The sequence below is a fragment of the Schistocerca cancellata genome, chromosome 4 (genome assembly GCF_023864275.1).
Source record: "Schistocerca cancellata isolate TAMUIC-IGC-003103 chromosome 4, iqSchCanc2.1, whole genome shotgun sequence".
Taxonomy (NCBI): domain Eukaryota; kingdom Metazoa; phylum Arthropoda; class Insecta; order Orthoptera; family Acrididae; genus Schistocerca; species Schistocerca cancellata.
This window is the reverse complement of record NC_064629.1, coordinates 529,402,071-529,421,222: the sequence shown is the minus strand read 5'-3', so window position 1 is coordinate 529,421,222 and position 19,152 is coordinate 529,402,071. Positions and strand designations below refer to the sequence as shown.

The 19,152-nt window shown below is 41.4% G+C and overlaps 1 protein-coding gene across 3 annotated transcripts in view; it reads right to left on the bottom strand.

Moving 5' to 3' along the window:
• The window catches only part of LOC126184520 (elongation of very long chain fatty acids protein AAEL008004-like), a 647,799-nt gene that overhangs the window by 6,539 nt on the left and 622,108 nt on the right, over positions 1–19,152 (bottom strand). For all 3 annotated transcript variants that reach the window (XM_049926915.1, XM_049926917.1, XM_049926916.1), the window contains one exon: positions 3,118–3,254. In XM_049926915.1, the coding sequence (XP_049782872.1) occupies positions 3,118–3,254 (137 nt within the window). The remainder of the gene's footprint in view (positions 1–3,117; positions 3,255–19,152) is intronic.

Sequence of the window (19,152 nt, the reverse complement as noted above, 5' to 3'; positions counted from 1 at the left end):
TCATCTCAGCTTCGGTCTTCCTCTTCTCCTTGATCCTTCGATTTCTAGGTCTTCAACTCTTCTCTGCAAATGTCCACACCATCTTAGTCTACTTTCTTGGATCTGCTTCCCTACGGGCCCCACTTTCACTGTTCCCCTGATGTATTCATTCCTTAGTCTATCCTTTCATGTCACCCCACTCATCCACCTTAACATTCTCATTTCTGCCACTTCCATCTTTTTCTCTTGGGCTTTTGTAATTGGCCAAGTTTCTGCACTATACAGCACTGCAGGCCTCACCACAGACTTTTAAAGTTTTCCTTTCATTCTGCAGCTAACCTTCTTATCACACAGTACTCCTTCAGTTTCCTCCAGTTCATCCACCCACTATTTATCTTGTACTGTATTTCGGCCTCCAGTCCTCCATCACTTTGCATGTAAGAGCCTAGATATTTAAATTTCTTGACCAGCATCAGTTGTTCTCCTTGCAGGTTAATGTATAGATCTTTGGCATCCTTTGTACACATATACTCTGTTTTCACCCTGCTAATTCTCATTCCACTTTCCTCTAGAGCTTTTCTCCATCGTTCAAGCTTGTCTTGAAGTGCCTCCTGGGTGGGTTCACAGATTACAACATCATTGGCAAACATCATGCTCCAAGGTGCCTCTTCTTTCACATTTTTGACTAGTACATGCATGAAAAGGTCAAAGAGATACAGGCTGAGAGCAGATCCCTGGTGTCCCATTCTCACTGGAAATGCCTTTGTTGCACCTTCACTGCTCCTGACTTGTGTCATTGCAAATTCATACATGTCTTCTACCACCCTGATATACTTTCTGGCAGGCATTTTCTTCTCAGACATCTCCATATCTCTTGCCTCGGCACTCTGTCATATGCCCTGTCAAGATTGATGAAGGCCATATGCAGTTCAGCTTGCACTTCTCTGTACCTCTCCATCAGTTGCCTTAGTGCAAATATTGCATCGGTTGTTCCTCTTCCCAGCATAAATCCAAACTGTTCTTCTCATACTTCAGTTTCTAGATGCAACCTCTTCTCAGTTATCCTTTCCCAGATCTTCATTGTGGGGGACATAAGTTTTATCCCTCTATAATTGTCACAGTTTTGGATACCCCTTTCCCCTTATATATGGGAACCAGTATATTGCTTCTCTACACATGCGGCATTCTTTCTCTTTTCCAGATCTTCTGCATTAAATCCCTGAGAATATCAGTTCCCTGTTCTCCCAGACTTTTTCGTGCTTCTATTGGGATTTGGTCTGCCCCTAGACCTCTCTGTCCTAATAGAATCAAATATGAGACCCCTTAAATTGAATTTCAGTGCAATTTATGCATTAAGCCTGGCTTTGACTGTCAGTTATTGCTTGCCCTACAAAGCGGTTTGCATGAGTGGGCATGATATTTTGCAAAACACACCAGTGACATGGAGGTTATGTGTCCAGTTTGACACTAGTGAAGGAGTCCAGTATCTTGCAGGTTTAAGGAGTGGAAGAATGGTGGCCATCCTGTCCAAGTTAAGTAACTTCTGTGTATGTTCTTACCTCTTGCTCTCCCCCCGCCTCCATCTGCCCAAGCCCAGTGGGGTTTAAGTAACCAACAACCATAATTAATAGCAGCTGTTTAAAAATCATATCTGATCAGTGAATCAGACTATTCAGTGACTGTTAATTGATTTTACAATTCTGTACTTTGTGCATATTGAATCGCAGTGGGTTCATAATTAATGCCAGCTGTTTATGTCATTTGCTGAAAATCTGATCAGAGAATTTTGGCCAAATGTAGCTGCTTATTCAGTGACTGTTAATTGTTTCTAAAATTTTGTATCCTGCTGTCTACTGAATGACACTGGGTTCATAATTAATAGCAGCTATTTAAAGGTGTTTTGTTTAAAACATGATCAGTGAATTTTGGCTAACTGTAGCTGCTTATTCAATGACTGTTAATCATTTCTACAAGTCTGTATTTTGCTGTCCACTAAATGACAGTGGGTTCATAATTAATAGCAGCTGTTTAAAAATCATTTGCTGATAATTTGATCAGTGAACTTTGATTAACTTTCACTTTTTAAATTCAGTATTTTGCTGACTACTGAATGACAGTGAGTTCATTATTAATAACAGCTGTTTAAAAATCATTTGCTTAAGATCTGATTAGAGAATTTTGGTTAACTGTAACTTACTCTTCAGTGACTGTTAATTGTTTTTAAAATTCTGTACCTTTCCTGTCCACTGAGTTACAGTGGGTTCATATTAATGACAGCTGTTCAAAGGTCATGTAGTTGACAAAAAAACTGTTCTGTGAATTTTATTAACAGTAGTTAATTGTTTTAAAATGCTGTACTTTTGGTGTATACTTAATGCTTGGTGGCTCATAAGTAGTGGTAGCTGTTCAAAAGTCATTTTTCTAAAGTCTGCTCAGTCAATATTACTGTTAATTGTTTTTAAAACTCATTTGACTTTAATAAAGGCAAGTGATGTATTAAACATGATGAATGCTGAAGCAGTTATGTGGGAACCCCAATCCTTCCATTAGGGTGACCCTATCCCAGATCTTGCCATCTGAATTCCTGATTATCACTATTATCTGCTGCATGCATCCCACATTTTTCATTTTAAATCTTACTAGTATTTTTATAGCTATTAAAATGCACAATCACAAATTTGCAGAACTATCTGTATGGGATTAGGAATCTGTATGGGGCTAGGAGAAATAATTTTATACTTTCTAATCCCATTTAAAATAAGTTTTATGTAAATAATTACCATGATTTATCACACAATTTTTACCTTATTTGTAGAGTTTGAATATTTAATGTTACACATTTAATGTTTTTTATAAGATATTCACATGTATTTTATAGTGACTGTATATGTCTGTATGAAATCACTGATGCTGAATTTCTTTCAGACAGGAAATTCACAATCACTTTGTTATCCTTCTTGTACTTTTCTTGATCTTTATCATTATAGTGAAATACATATTGTAAATGTTAGTTCAGTCTTTCCACTGTGAGTCATTTCATTAGGATCTAACTCATTACATTGAAGCAGAAGGGGACAGTAAGTTCTTCATGTATGTCTGTGTCAAATGACATGGATGTCAAATAAGACATCAGCTTACCATTTGCATTGTAGTTAGATACTTCTTCCACCAGATGTATTTCTGGTATTCTGGACCCATTGCAGATACCATGTAGTAGAAGTACATTACGATGTGCACGAAAGTATTGAGCAAAGCAAAGAATGTGCTGTGACCACCTGAAACAATGTACAGAAATAATACATTACTGAAAAATGAAAAGGTAATTTTTATTAAATGGAGTCAAGACTGAAAACATATTCCTAGAAACTATTATGGGAAAAATAAGTGGTATTTATTTTACAATCAGAGAGATGCTAGGCTCCCTGCATCAGTGCTTCAACTATACAAGTCATTCACTATTTATTGATATACACATTTATTGTCAAAATCAGGCTGAAGTATTCTGCATTTTATGTGCTGGACACAGCGCTGTAATTTGTTAAAATGTATATGGAAAATTAAGACAAAGTGAACATGAATCACATGTTTCTGAAAGCATAGGCTATATTACTTTTTGTGTTATGATCCAAACAAATCACTCTAATATCCAAACACTCAAAAAACATCTCTCATGAGTTTCTCAAGTTTGCCAACAGACTTCAGACCTATTTTATATATTCAAAGCTCCTCTATAAGCCTCCAGTCTCAGTTACAAAGATCGTAAAATACAGAGAGCCTGCATGAATTAAAACTTACAGGATGTGTAGAATAGTGTTCAATGATATGTAATTATGACTGTAAAGAGGAGGTGTACAATGTGGTGCTGCAGTTTCCTCTCTTGTGTGATAAAAATGTCAGTATTGTGCAGACAGTGAAAAGATATCAGACAATGAGAAAGTGCAAAATCAAGTCCTGTATGGCTCACTGATGTCACAGGGTATAATATCAGCATAATGACTGATCTCTGGGAAATATGTTTATCATAGAATGGTTGTTGTGGATCATGCTGCTATAAATATACTGTAGGAGCAGAATCAATGGATAAAAGGTTATATCCAGTAGCACACATTAATTCATCATCAGATTCCCATTCTTCCTTCAGTTTACTGGTATTGAGATCCATGATGTAACACCTTGGTGAAAACTAGGAGTCTTGTGCAGCCTGAGGTGTTTCACCAACCTCGGTTTTGCTGCTACCCATACAAAATAATTTGTATGCAGAAAGGCTATAGCTTCTTTTTTTCATTTATCTTCTTCTTTAGCCCTTCTAGTGAAAGGTATTCAACAGATCATGTGTAGTTTATAACTGTTACACTGCTAATATTTGCTAGAATGAGGCTAGGGAGAATGGCCACTTTTAAGTAGCTACAAGAAAAGGTCCAGTTCCCGCCATCTTAAAAACCTTTGTAATACCAACTTTTAAATCCTTTTCTTGAAAGAAAAACATCTGACTTCACTAAAATTTTTCCTTCATTTGAGAGCTGTGGGAAAAGGGGGGGGGGGGTGGCTGAGTGGCTGATAGAAGCACTTTGTTACAAATATTGGTCTTCATTTACATTCCATGATAAAGTGGGGAAATAGAAGTGCCATTTGTTCAAGTAATTCTCACACAACTACAGTACAACTGATGGTACAGAGGTTGTCAGCTAATGACTATTTTGTTCCAACAGTTATCCACACTAATGGCACATACCTTACACTGTGGATGAGGAATTTTTATACAGTTTCGTTCCATCTTTACTATCCAGATGGTTAAGCTAAGATACTCATTCCAAATGACACAACACTTAACACATGGATCAAACAGCCATTAAAGCACAGAGGACTGGTGGCTTATACTAGGCCCCTGTTAAGGAACAGTTGGTATATCAGAAACAAAACCAGCTAATTCTGACCAGACTCCCCAATCTGCTGCCATGTCATCTATTCAACTATTTTTAACAGTACATTTATGTAAACAAATAAATAATTTTTTTCCAAGAAACAAATATTCCTGTTATTTTTTGAAAACACAACTGATTACCCTCAAATTTGGTCACATTCTGGGGACACTGGCTCCTGTTATGTGGGTGTGGTGAATAGGCAGGCCATACTTCTGGATCCCCTCAACCAATTCATTGTTCAAGAACAAAATTGTCACTTTGCATGGCTAAGCCATGTCTCCGCAATATCCTTTCTTCCAGAAGTGCTGTTTCTGCAAGGTCTGCAGGAGAGTTTCTGTGAAGTTTGGAATGTGGGAGACGAGGTACTGGCAGAATTAGACCTGTGAGGAACGGTTGTGAGTCACGGTTGGGTAGCTCAGATAATAGAGCACTTGCCCGTGAAAGACAAAGGTCCCAAGTTCGAGTCTAGGTCTCGCACACAGTTTTAATCTGCCAAGAAGTTTTAATCCCTTGTTTATTTAACTTTTGTATTGGGAGAAGGCATAGAGAAACGGGTGTTGTTCTGTCATACATAAACCACATTCATTGTCTTTCTATAAGGTAAAGTTTTCCAACAGCAGATTTAATTTGCTGCATAAAAACTGGTGATAAATAGCACCTGTTAATTTACCATATCTGGTAAAGTATTGGTCACCCACAATTCCTGCCCATATGTTAATACTGCAGCAAGCCTAATGCCTTGCTTCTATAATCACTCAAGAATTTGCAACAGCCCACAGTGTGATAATTCATCATCTCCCTTTGCATGAAGCCCTACCTCATTCATAAATAAAATGCAAGCTGTGAACTGCAGATATTCAGAGCTCCATCTTAGAGTCCATTAGCAGAACTGCAATCAGAATTAATGGTCTTGTGCCTGGGAACTCTCACATGCTGTAAGTGATACGGATAAAGAAGTAACTGCTCATGAAGAACTGATCATGTAAGGGCGCTGTCAGGGCTGCAGCCAGGTTTGTTTGTTTGATTTTTTTTTGGGGGGGGGGGGGGGAATTGGACAATAAATCCTTAGTTGTAAATTGTAACATATATTATAACTTCCAAAGCAATGGAACATGTTGTTGTGGTCTTCAGTCCTGAGACTGGTTTGATGCAGCTCTCCATGCTACTCTATCCTGTGCAAGCTTCTTCATCTCACAGTACCTACCGCAACCTACATCCTTCTGAATCTGTATTTATCTCTTGGTCTCCCTCTATGATTTTTACCCTCCACACTGCCCTCCAATACTAAATTGGTGAGCCCTTGATGCCTCAGAACATGTCCTACCAACCGATCCCTTCTTCTAGTCAAGTTCTGCCACAAACTCCTCTTCTCCCCAATTCTATTCAATACCTCCTCGCCGGCCATTGGTGGCCGAGCGGTTCTAAGCGCTTCAGTCTGGAACCGCGCGACCTACTCCAAATTTTTCTTTTGTTTCCTTTACTGCTTGCTCAATATACAGATTCTGTTGTAATTAATGCAGATGCTACACTGTGATTCACAGGGGGAATTTAGGGAAACGTAGCGCATCCACGAAAGACGTGTCTTACAAGGCGCTCGTTCTAACGATTGTTGAGTATTGTTTATCAGTCTGGGACCCATATCAGGTAGGTCTGTTAGAACAGAAGGAGAGAGGCAGAGACAGAAAAGATCCGAAGAAGAGCGGTGCGTTTCATTACAGAGTCGTTTAGTCGGCGTGTGAGTATTACAGAGATGCTCAACATCACCCGACTGTAATTTGTGAAATGTTTTCTCGGGATAAATATGTACACTGCAGCACTCGCAGTCTTAATAGAATATTAAGCCTATGTAATAGCACTAATTCCTCGAATTTCCTGATAGTGGTCATTTCGTGAGATGTACGTGGGAGGAAGTGGTAAGTTGTCCGACTCTTCCCGGAAAGTACGCTCTAGAAATTTCAACAGCAGACCTCTCCGTGATGCATAACGCCTCTCTTGTGGCGTATGGCACTGCCGCTATGTTGCGCATCTCTGTAATGCTCACGCGCCGACTAAACGACTCTGTGATGAAACGCACCGCTCTTCCTCGGATCTTTTCTGTCTCTGCCTCTCTCCTTCTGTTCAAACAGTCCTATCTGATAAGTCCCAGACTGATGAACACGATTCTAGGCGCTTCAGTCTGGAACCGCGCGACCACTACGGTCGCAGGTTCGAATCCTACCTCGGGCATGGATGTGTGTGATGTCCTTAGGTTAGTTAGGTTTAAGTACTTCTAAGTTCTAGGGGACTGATGACTTCAGATGTTAAGTCCCATAGTGCTCAGAGCCATTTGAACCATTTGAACTGATGAACAATACTCAACAATAGTTAGAACAAGCGCCTTGTAAGACACGTCTTTCGTGGATGAGCTACGTTTCCCTAAGATTCCTCCTCTGAATCACAGTGTAGCATCTGGTTTTCCTTCTATTTGTTTTCTGTGGTTATTCCACTTCAGGTCGCTCTGGATAGTTTGGTTACTCCTAGATATTTTACGGCAAGTACTGCTTCCAGCAATTTGATGTCAGTAGTGTAGTTGTGCAGTAGTGGATTTCTTTTCCTACATATATGCAATGTGTTACATTTATTTACGCTCAGTTTCAACTGTCAGAGCCTGCACCATTCATCAATCCCCGCAGGTCATTCTGCAAATCGATACTGTCTTCTGCCGCTGCTACTTTCTTACAGACGACTGAATCATCTGTGAACAATCTTAAAGTGCCTCCAATGCTTTCTCCTAGAGAATGTAAATACTTTGTGACCCGTAACGGTCTTATCATACTTCCTTGGGGTAATCCAGAAATTACCTTTACATCTGTCGATTTTGTTCCGTTAAGAGCGACTTGTTGACTACCAGCTACAAGGAGGTCTTGAATACAGGTGCAGATCTGGACCGATACTCGTTAAGCTCGTATTTTTTAGCTAATTAGCAGTGTGGGACGGTGTCAAATGCCTTCCTGAGGACAAGGAAAACGGTATCGACGTGAGCGCAGTTGTCTACGGCGCTATGGATCTCATGGAGAAACAGAGCGAGCTGAGTTTCGCAAGATCTCTCTGTACGGAATCCATGTTTATTTTTATAGAGATTTTCGTTCTCCAAAAACATCATAAATCTTGAGCATAAAACTTGTTCCATAATAATCTGAATTGTTCTGCAACAGGTTGACGGCAAACATATAGACCTATAATTATTCTTCTTGAAAACGTGAATGACCTGGGCTTTTTCCCAGTCGCTAGGTAGGCCTACCCTTCGTTGCTCCAGCTAACTACGATAAAGTGCTGGTAGAAGGGGAGCAAGTGCTTTCGCGTAATATTTATAGAATCTTAAAGTTATCTCCTCTGGTCCTGATGTGTTTCCAATCCTGAGTGATCGTTGTTGTTGTTTTTTTTTTTTTTTTTTTTTTTATTCCGCGATCGGTTATCTCAGTATCTGCATTTCGACGTTCGTACGGTGATTGAAAGGAGGAATCGTATTACGATCTTCCGTGATGAAACAGTTACGGATGACTGAATTCAGTATTTCGACCTTCTCTCTGTTATCCTCCGTTTAGGGGCATGCATGGTTAATGAGTGACTGAATGGATGAATTCGAACCGCTTACTGATTTTACCTAAGAGCAAAACCTCTTAGGGTTCTTATTCAGATCGGTTGACAAAATTTTACTTTCAAAGTCATCGATTGCTTCTCTCATAGCTCTCATTCGGCTCATTTTCTCTCCAGTCAGTTTTTGTTTGTCTGCTAGGTTTTGATTTCTCTTGAACCTATGACGAAGTTCTCTTTGTTTACGTAACAGTTTTTTAACTCGGCTATTAATATCTTGCTCAGAAAATACTTGTCTAAGCCATTCTGAACGATGCTTTTGAATTTTTTCCATTTGTACTCCACATCTTCGTCTTCAGCACTGACTACTCAGATACTCTGTAATTTGTATCCTGTTAGCCTACTCTTTCTAAGAAAAAATATGTTTCTCCCTCTCTTTTCTTTGTAATACCCGTAGTTGCTAGCACAGCCAAATCATCACTGATACCTTCTATGTTTGTTGCCAAGAGGTAAAAAAATGTTCAAACGCGTGTGAAATCTTATGGGACCTAACTGCTAAGGTCATCAATCCCTAAGCTTACACACTACTTAACCTAAATTATCCTAAGAACGAACACACACCCATGCCCGAGGGAGGACTCGAACCTCCGCCGGGACCAGCCACACAGTCCATGACTGCAGCGCCCCAGACCTCTCGGCTAATCCCGCGCGGCGCCAAGAGGTACAAGAAACTACCTTCTCGAGTTGGTTCTCTATCTGCTCGAAATAATTTTCGGACAAGACATTCAGAATAATGTTACACGAATCCCTCCCTGTCTTTGGCAGCAGTTTTGATAGCTTGACTCTCCCAATCTATGACTGGCAAGTTGAAGTCACCATCTATTACAACGGTGTGGTCAGAAAAGTTGCTAACGATATTCTGCAAGTTGTCCCTGAAGTGCTCTACCACTACAGCTCCTGATCCAGGCGATCTACAAAAGCGTCCGAAAACTATTTTAGACCCACCTTTCATGATTAACTTCATACTGATTAATTCACATTTACTGCAATGAATATCCCGCCACCATTGGCGACTAACCTATCCTTACGCTACATATTCTTGCGAAACGCAACTCGCCCTTTTTTCACATGATATCTTGCGAAACGTGGATGGAGGGTATCAGACGGATGCCATATTCCTTGACTTCCGGAAAGCGTTTGCTGACTCGGTGCCCCACTGCAGACTCCTAACTAAGGTACGAGCATATGGGATTGGTTCCCAAATATGTGAGTGGCTCGAAGACTTCTTAAATAATAGAACCCAGTACGTTGTCCTCGATGGTGAGTGTTCATCGGAGGTGAGGGTATCATCTGGAGTGCCCCAGGGAAGTGTGGTAGGTCCGCTGTTGTTTTCTATCTACATAAATGATCTTTTGGATAGGGTGGATAGCAATGTGCGGCTGTTTGCTGATGATGCTGTGGTGTACAGGAAGGTGTCGTCGTTGAGTGACTGTAGGCGGATACAAGATGACTTGGACAGGATTTGTGATTGGTGTAAAGAATGGCAGCTAACTCTAAATATAGATAAATGTAAATTAATGCAGATGAATAGGAAAAAGAATCCCGTAATGTTTGAATACTCCATTAGTAGTGTAGCGCTTCACACAGTCACGTCGATTAAATATTTGGGCGTAACATCGCAGAGCGATATGAAGTGGGCCAAGCATATAATGGCAGTTGTGGGGAAGGCGGATAGTCGTCTTCGGTTCATTGGTAGAATTTTGGGAAAATGTGGTTCATCTGTAAAGGAGACCGCTTATAAAACACTAATACGACCTATTCTTGAGTACTGCTCGAGCGTTTGGGATCCCTATCAGGTCGGATTGAGGGAGGGCATAGAAGCAATTCAGGCGGGCTGCTAGATTTGTTACTGGTAGGTTTGATCATCACGAGAGTGTTACGGAAATGCTTCAGGAACTCGGGTGGGAGTCTCTGGAGGAAATGAGGCGTTCTTTTCGTGAATCGCTACTGAGGAAATTTAGAAAACCAGCATTTGAGGCTGATTGCAGTACAGTTTTACTGCCGCCAACTTATATTTCGCGGAAAGACCACAAAGATAAGGTACGAGAGATTAGGGCTCGTACAGAGGCATATAGGCAGTCATTCTTCCCTCGTTCTGTTTGGGAGTGGAACGGGGAGAGAAGATGCTAGTTGTGGTACGAGGTACCCTCCGTCACGCACCGTAAGGTGGATTGCGGAGTATGTCTGTAGATGTAGATATTGTGATCTGAACTTAAGGTTTCGTAGCTATTCGCTTTCGGTTTCAACCAACTTTCTGTTCCTAATACTTTCTAATAACCTTCAATAAGTGATACTAATTGTGGGACTTTTCCTTGGTTTCGTAGCTATTCACTTTCGGTTTCAACCAAATTTCTGTTCCTAATACTTCTTAATAACCTTCAATAAGTGATACTAATTGTGGGACTTTTCCTTGGATATTCCTGCAGTTTACTAATATTACATTAATCTTTTCCATATCCGATCTGCAAGGACGAGCAGTCTTTGAGAACATTGTGGCTGATGAATCTTCGATTTTGGCAAGCTCTGTTCCTGATGTACCGTATTTTACAGACCATAAGACGCACTTTTTTCTTCTAAAATTGTCTCAAAAATACAGATACATCTTATACTCGAAATTAATATAAAAATGTACAGTGTTTGACACAAAATTCCCGCCAGTCTTAAAAATGACCATGTATTCAATGCCGCTGGAAACCTGACTATCTGGCAACAATGGATTCGACTGGCGTCAGCAGTGCACCGACGCGACGAACAGAGTTGTGGGGATTCACAAGCTAACGCTGTCTCTTTCCCGCCCCGCCATCACAAACCCACAACACTGTCTAGCCTATGATGCGTCATTGCAGTATCTGGTGGCAGTGAACTTGATTTGAAAGTGATTTGTGTTGCCGGTAACAGCACAATATTTTAGTTATACTCTGTTCATTGTAAGAATTAATCTGATGTAAACATTACATCATGTATTCTTCTGCGCTTGCTTTGAATCTCATTGGATTTCGTTTCACGCGAAGCGGAAGCTAAGCTACGTCCAGTGCAGTCAAGCGCAATCATAAAGATGCGTTTTATGCTGTGTTACAGGCACATATAATGGGCAATAATGTGGGACAACATCAAACTTGGACAGCACTGGCCAGCCAGCTGGTACAGCTAACCTGCAATGATGTGAGCAGCTGCAGTTGAGACGTAAAAAGAAACGGACAAAGAAATAATATGGCTTCAAATGTCATTTTAAATAGGATGAAATAACCCAGAATGAGATTTTCACTCTGCAGCGGAGTGTGCGCTGATATGAAACTTCCTGGCAGACTAAAACTGTGTGCCGGACCGAGACTCGAACTCGGGACCTTTGCCTTTCGCGAGCAAGTGCTCTACCAACTTTTTTTAATTTTGTTCGTTATTGATCGTTGTGTTTGGTCGTTGCGGACGTCGCAAGACATTCTGTTCAAGTTCGGTGGTTGATCCTTCCACTCAGTTTTTTTTTTTTTTTTACTACAGAGGCCAACCGCCTCTCTGACCGAACACGCTGAGCTACCTTGCCGGCTTTAAAATTTGAATCGACGTGGAATCAAACCCAAGCGCCCCTCCCACTCAACACAGTGAGCAAGCACGTTACCACAAGGCCACACTATTTGTCGCAACTGAGCTACCCAAGCACGACTCACGCCCCGTCCTCACAGCTTTACTTCTGTCAGTACCTCGTCTCCTACCTTCCAAACTTTACAGAAGCTCTCCTGCGAACCCTGCAGAACTAACACTTCTGAAAGAAAGGATATTGCGGAGACATGGCTTAGCCACAGCCTGTGGCATGTTTCCAGAATGAGATTTTCACTCTGCAGCGGAGTGTGCGCTGATATGAAACTTCCTGGTCAGTCGTGCCTGGGTAGCTCAGTTAGTAGAGCACTTGCCCGCGAAAGGCAAAGGTCCCGAGTTCGAGTCTCGGTCCGGCATACAGTGTTAATCTGCCAGGAAGTTTCAGGGTGAAATAACGTTCGGCGAAACTCCAGCACTACCGCATGCTTCTTAGGTGGCTGGACGGAAAGCATAAAATGCTCTCGTTCTCACCTAACATTCCTAACATAAACACAGGGTAATTTTTCTGAGCGAGCTATGTGTGTTGTAAATGCATACTGCAAGGATTTCACCGTACTGTTGAGTACTGCAACTACTGAAGGTATTAATTACAGTCAGTTATCTGGTAATCTCTTAGCTCCTTCCTTATCCGAACCCGAGAAATACATTTCAGTTCTTGGACTGTCGTCTGGTACGTTGATAACGAGTCGATCAACAACAAAATCCGCGGAGCCACCAAGCGCCGTATTTTCTCCTCTTCTTTTATGACGTGCCGTTCCATATCTCAGCAGCGTTCGGCAGTGGTATGTTGAAAAGCCGCGTGCGTTAGTTCCAGTACAGTCTTGTTATTTCTCGGGCCAAATCCGTTAACTTTGCTCCAGACCAGTTCTGTTGGGTTTATATTATAATGGTACAGTCGAAAATGCAAAAATGGAGCATTTTATGGTGTGCTCGATGCTGTGAAAATGATTGTTTTCTCATGTTTCTAAGACATTTATCACTCTGGTTCGTGTGAGACTACATCTGTGAAATAAAACGATGGACATTGTCCAAATAAAGAGTATTTGGTTTTTCATTTTTGCTCTAAGAAATTAAATTGTTATGTTTTCTGAATTTAACAACCTTTATTAACAATCTTCCATTAAAATATCGATAATTGCGAATTTATATTTGAAATGAAAACAGTAATTTCGCGTGAAATATATAATTAGAAACAAGAAGACGCGCATTATTCATAACAAATTATGACGAATTTTACAATTACGGGATGTAGGTACTTCAAATTGAACGGAAAAATGACGATTAATGCGAACCTTGGACCAGCGGTCCATGAACTACATTAGGTTACGAATCTTCTACGCTATCGAGTCCACTATACATCCAATGTGTAATTGTATCTCAACTGTATGAAATACAGTCCCTCGAAAAATTTCAAAGTCGATTTTTTTCTGTACATTTATGAAAAACATTAAGAACAATTTATTTCTCGGCACTTTTTAACCTGCCTGCCAGATAAAACGAAACAGGCCTTTCTAATATTACAGCAATTGTAACACACGCCAAATAAGGGAGACTGTTTTGGCACAAATGGTTATTTTTATGTACTTCATTTACATAAATAACACGACAGAACATAATTTACGAGGTACCAGTATCAAGTGGCTATTAGGCCTACTACAAGCAAAAAGTTTTATGTTAGGAAATAGTTTCACATTTCATTCATACGCTCCAGTTTCTCAAGCTTAAGATCTAAAAGTAGTGGTACGAAATTTTTATATAAATTTGGAATCGTCATATCCTTCCATATACACTCCTGGAAATGGAAAAAAGAACACATTGACACCGGTGTGTCAGACCCACCATACTTGCTCCCGACACGGCGAGAGGGCTGTACAAGCAATGATCACACGCACGGCACAGCGGACACACCAGGAACCGCGGTGTTGGCCGTCGAATGGCGCTAGCTGCGCAGCATTTGTGCACCGCCGCCGTCAGTGTCAGCCAGTTTGCCGTGGCATACGGAGCTCCATCGCAGTCTTTAACACTGGTAGCATGCCGCGACAGCGTGGACGTGAACCGTATGTGCAGTTGACGGACTTTGAGCGAGGGCGTATAGTGGGCATGCGGGAGGCCGGGTGGACGTACCGCCGAATTGCTCAACACGTGGGGCGTGAGGTCTCCACAGTACATCGATGTTGTCGCCAGTGGTCGGCGGAAGGTGCACGTGCCCGTCGACCTGGGACCGGACCGCAGCGACGCACGGATGCACGCCAAGACCGTAGGATCCTACGCAGTGCCGTAGGGGACCGCACCGCCACTTCCCAGCAAATTAGGGACACTGTTGCTCCTGGGGTATCGGCGAGGACCATTCGCAACCGTCTCCATGAAGCTGGGCTACGGTCCCGCACACCGTTAGGCCGTCTTCCGCTCACGCCCCAACATCGTGCAGCCCGCCTCCAGTGGTGTCGCGACAGGCGTGAATGGAGGGACGAATGGAGACGTGTCGTCTTCAGCGATGAGAGTCGCTTCTGCCTTGGTGCCAATGATGGTCGTATGCGTGTTTGGCGCCGTGCAGGTGAGCGCCACAATCAGGACTGCATACGACCGAGGCACACAGGGCCAACACCTGGCATCATGGTGTGGGGAGCGATCTCCTACACTGGCCGTACACCACTGGTGATCGTCGAGGGGACACTGAATAGTGCACAGTACATCCAAACCGTCATCGAACCCATCGTTCTACCATTCCTAGACCGGCAAGGGAACTTGCTGTTCCAACAGGACAATGCACGTCCGCATGTATCCCGTGCCACCCAACGTGCTCTAGAAGGTGTAAGTCAACTACCCTGGCCAGCAAGATCTCCGGATCTGTCCCCCATTGAGCATGTTTGGGACTGGATGAAGCGTCGTCTCACGCGGTCTGCACGTCCAGCACGAACGCTGGTCCAACTGAGGCGCCAGGTGGAAATGGCATGGCAAGCCGTTCCACAGGACTACATCCAGCATCTCTACGATCGTCTCCAAGGGAGAATAGCAGCCTGCATTGCTGCGAAAGGTGGATATACACTGTACTAGTGCCGACATTGCGCATGCTCTGTTGCCTGTGTCTATGTGCCTGTGGTTCTGTCAGTGTGATCATGTGATGTATCTGACCCCAGGAATGTGTCAATAAAGTTTCCCCTTCCTGGGACAATGAATTCACGGTGTTCTTATTTCAATTTCCAGGAGTGTAACTTGTGTGATGACCCCGTTTCTTCTGCTTCCTCATTCTAACAAACAATCTTGTCATCACTAGTTCTGTAACTATTCCTGCCATTATGAAAACTTAATCTATGGTTAACTTCACTAACTCTGTCAAAATCACAGGTTCAGTTATCCCGGATTTATTCTCCGGTTAGGCGTTAATACCTGTTCGTACAACGCGCTCTCCGTGCTATTCCGAGAATAGAACTTAACGGCGACTATTTACAACTGGTAATGTAGCGATCTGACAAAATTTTTTTGTCAAAATTTCGTTTTCTTGGACACACCGAGAAGATAATATGTAATCTTCCTCATCTGTTATTCCTGTTAGTCGTTTATTTCCACTCTGGTAGTTTGGATTCATGGATTTCACTATTAATTATAACAACGAACACCCAATCAGCCACATAATCAAACAGCGACTGGCATTCAGCCGTTCGGGTTTATTCGGCTCAGCTCTTGTAGCCCCGACGCCTTTTGTCTGCGGGGAAGGTTTTTTTGTTTATAGATGCGACTGAGATTCCCCTGGCAGAGACATCACGTAGACAACTATGCACGCATTCAAAAATCAACATATGATTCGTTCAGAAATTAACTTGTAATGTGTTCAAAAATTTTCAAAAACCAACTGGGATGCGTTTCAAAATCATATGAACAATAGACCAGCGTGCGCTGGATGCTAGGCGCCTTGTGAAACAAAGTTTTTTCTTCAAGAAATGAATTTGGCGTCTCCTGAAATTGCCCCCTCCCGCCCTACTAGATCCAGGTCTGAGCTGAGTGGTATTGCAATCCTTCGCCAACAGAAAAAAAAAAAAAAAACTGTTCGCGATTGGCGGGCTAGTAAAGAAGAACTGAAAAAAAAGAGTGAGACTAAATGTACAAATAGAGGATTGAATTCAAAATGGACATGACTAGAAGATGACATACCGAAATGAATTCAAGGACCCGTCAAAATGACGTTGGAATTAGCGCATCAAGGTATTGGTGACTACCCTTTCCAGCTTGTTTACCGGACACAGTATTTACGCAGGGCCCCGATTTAGTTTTAATGAGGACACCAACCAAGGCAGTCTTTTAGCCACTTATGCTGGAAACTTTCTTTTAGGCTCCATGATAGGAAAAGCGAAATCTTTAGATGGCATCCAAGTCTCAGTGACAGGCTTCTTTGTCAGTTCGCGGTCAAGAGGTCTGAGATTTATGTAAGCACCAACATCAACATTCACCTGGACTTTATAGCTTGGGTTCCCTGTTGTTAATTCAGAACCGGTAGCCTACATACAATTAGTTGTTGAGGTGACTGGTTCATCAGCATGGGAAACTAAGTTCAGTATTGAACACTGTACTCGTTTAATTTTACAACTTCGCGTCACCTCAAGATCAGTAGGTAGCGAACAAACTGTTGTCTGCAATGGAGATAAAACATTTCAGTTGGTCAGTAATAACGCGACAACAGGGTCCGATTCACGGGAAGCGGTAGGTGCTGCCAACATAAACAACTTTCGCTCAAATAATTATATTCAGTACGTTAGAAGATATTTGGCTTTCACACCAATGCGTTTCCAAAATTATGGGCGCTTGACGGGGATTGTACTTACGTAATTTCACTAGTTCATAATAAACGGCAAGTGCACAGAGAAATCAGTCATACTACATTATTCGTCAATTCATGAATTAAGAAAGGGCTATACCTACACTGTAGAAGTGTTTCCCGATGCATAATTACATAAGTCTGCTCAAATAATTTTACGGTGTGAGCAGAAAGCCTGCTTATTCTGCAAAAGAAATTAATGGCACATAATAGGGCATTTGACTGTTTTCTGGAAATTGTCTTAAATAATTATGTCATTTTATGCTCCTAACATGCTTTTTTTCCTCTTGAATTTCAGTATCCTTTTATAAAAACGGAAATGAAATGCAAATAATTTGAACGCCCGCTAAAATGCTCCATTCGAGTCACGTGATCCCTGTGAAGTCACTGGCTAGCTTTCTGCTCGTACTGTCATAATGCTAATTCACAGTGATGTCTTGTTTCGGAATTTCCGTTTCTGAAAATGGGTCACAAGTGGTGTATGTAGTACCATACTGTACAAATACATCTACAAAAATTCCTGTGAATTTGTTTCTTAAGGTTGCAGAGAATGAGAAGATTCGTAAAATGTGGTTACACTGTACTGGCAAACTGCCACCACGTCGACGCACAAGTTCACTAACTTAATTAAAAATGTGTTGCACTGTTAAGTTAGCATTAATTGATCTCTAAGATATGTTCTCCCACATTCAACGAAATTAAAGTCATAGTGAAAACTGTCGTTTTACCTAATTACACCTCAAGTGTTCGGTAGCTCAACTGTTAGAGCGTTAAACCGTCGATTTTATAAGACGATGTCCATAGATCGCCGTTTCGAATCTAGTCTGAAAGAACATTTTAACTTATTTGTAAAACGACTCTACAGTCTCGAATGAAAACCGAATCACAATTACAAACTTACACAGTGCAGTAATGTGTTCATTGTAAATAAGTATTACAGTAGTTGTATTACATGTTTAATACCTTATAAATAAATAAAAAACTTTTTTATTTTAAATTCAGTGCATTAGTATTTGTAAAATGACTCTTAGTGTTCATTAGAAAATGACGATCATTCCACTTGGGACCTGTGGAATGATACATTAGCTTATTTGTTTTAGTTGTAAATATTTGTCATGTATTGTTGTTTTTCTGACATGTTCCACATCCTGGAGGACCTCCTCACTACGGATCAATTGGAATGAAAGTAAATCTAATCTAAACTAATCTAATCAGTTCTTACTAACGATATTTTCGGTAAACCTTTTTGCACCACAGAACGCCTAGCGTGTATCTCTGCTGAGTGCATTCTACAAAGGAAATAAGCACTAAGTTTCACCAAGAGTAATCAAACTTTGGGTCGAAGCTAATGACTGACAGTCGACAATATAGTTATAAAATACGGACCCATTTGCAAAAGTTCTACAGTTCCTAAGTTTTGAGTGAGTTTAATGATGATGCAGATAGCAGGAAAAAGAATGTCCGTCGTTGCACATATCGTCATTCTAAATTGGTGGAACATAAACGCATTAACTTCCTCAAGGATTCCACTATCAGCGTTCACAAAATTCCTGTCTGTCGTTACTTAAAAGTTGTAATGGCGTTTTCCATCGCTAAATAGCTAAACAGTTTGGAATAAAAACCTCGAAACTTGGGCTAACGCTCCTATTTCACAAGTATGGCTTCGTCGTACTCCTAGCCTGTGACGTCACCAGAGCATCAGCCAATAACAGAGCGTTATTGATCATGTGACCAGATCTTGATATTTAAGGATTTTTTTAAACTTAAATTACATAAAAATAACAGATATTTTTTTGAGAATATTGGCCGTTAATGCTGGCCGAGTCGATGTAGGCTTTTCAGTCCGGAACCGCGCTGCTGCTACGGTCGCAGGTTCGAATCTTGCCTCGAGCATGGATGTGTGTGATGTCCTTAGGTTAGTTAGGTATAAGTAGTTATAAGTCTAGGGGACTGATGACCTCAGCTGTTAAGTCTCATAGTGCTCAAAGCCATTTGAACCATTTGCTATTTAAATACACACATCAAAAAAAGTTTTGCATCACCTCGGTTCCGAGAGTTCCGGAACCTGTACAGAAAATTGGAATAGAGAGCAACATAAACACCATTTCCGCCCTTTTTATTGCTCATGAATACCACACATTGCATGTTGTATCACCATACAGGTACAGAAAGCTGGCTGAAGCCAGAGATAAATTCTGCCGAAATTTTTACAAAGGC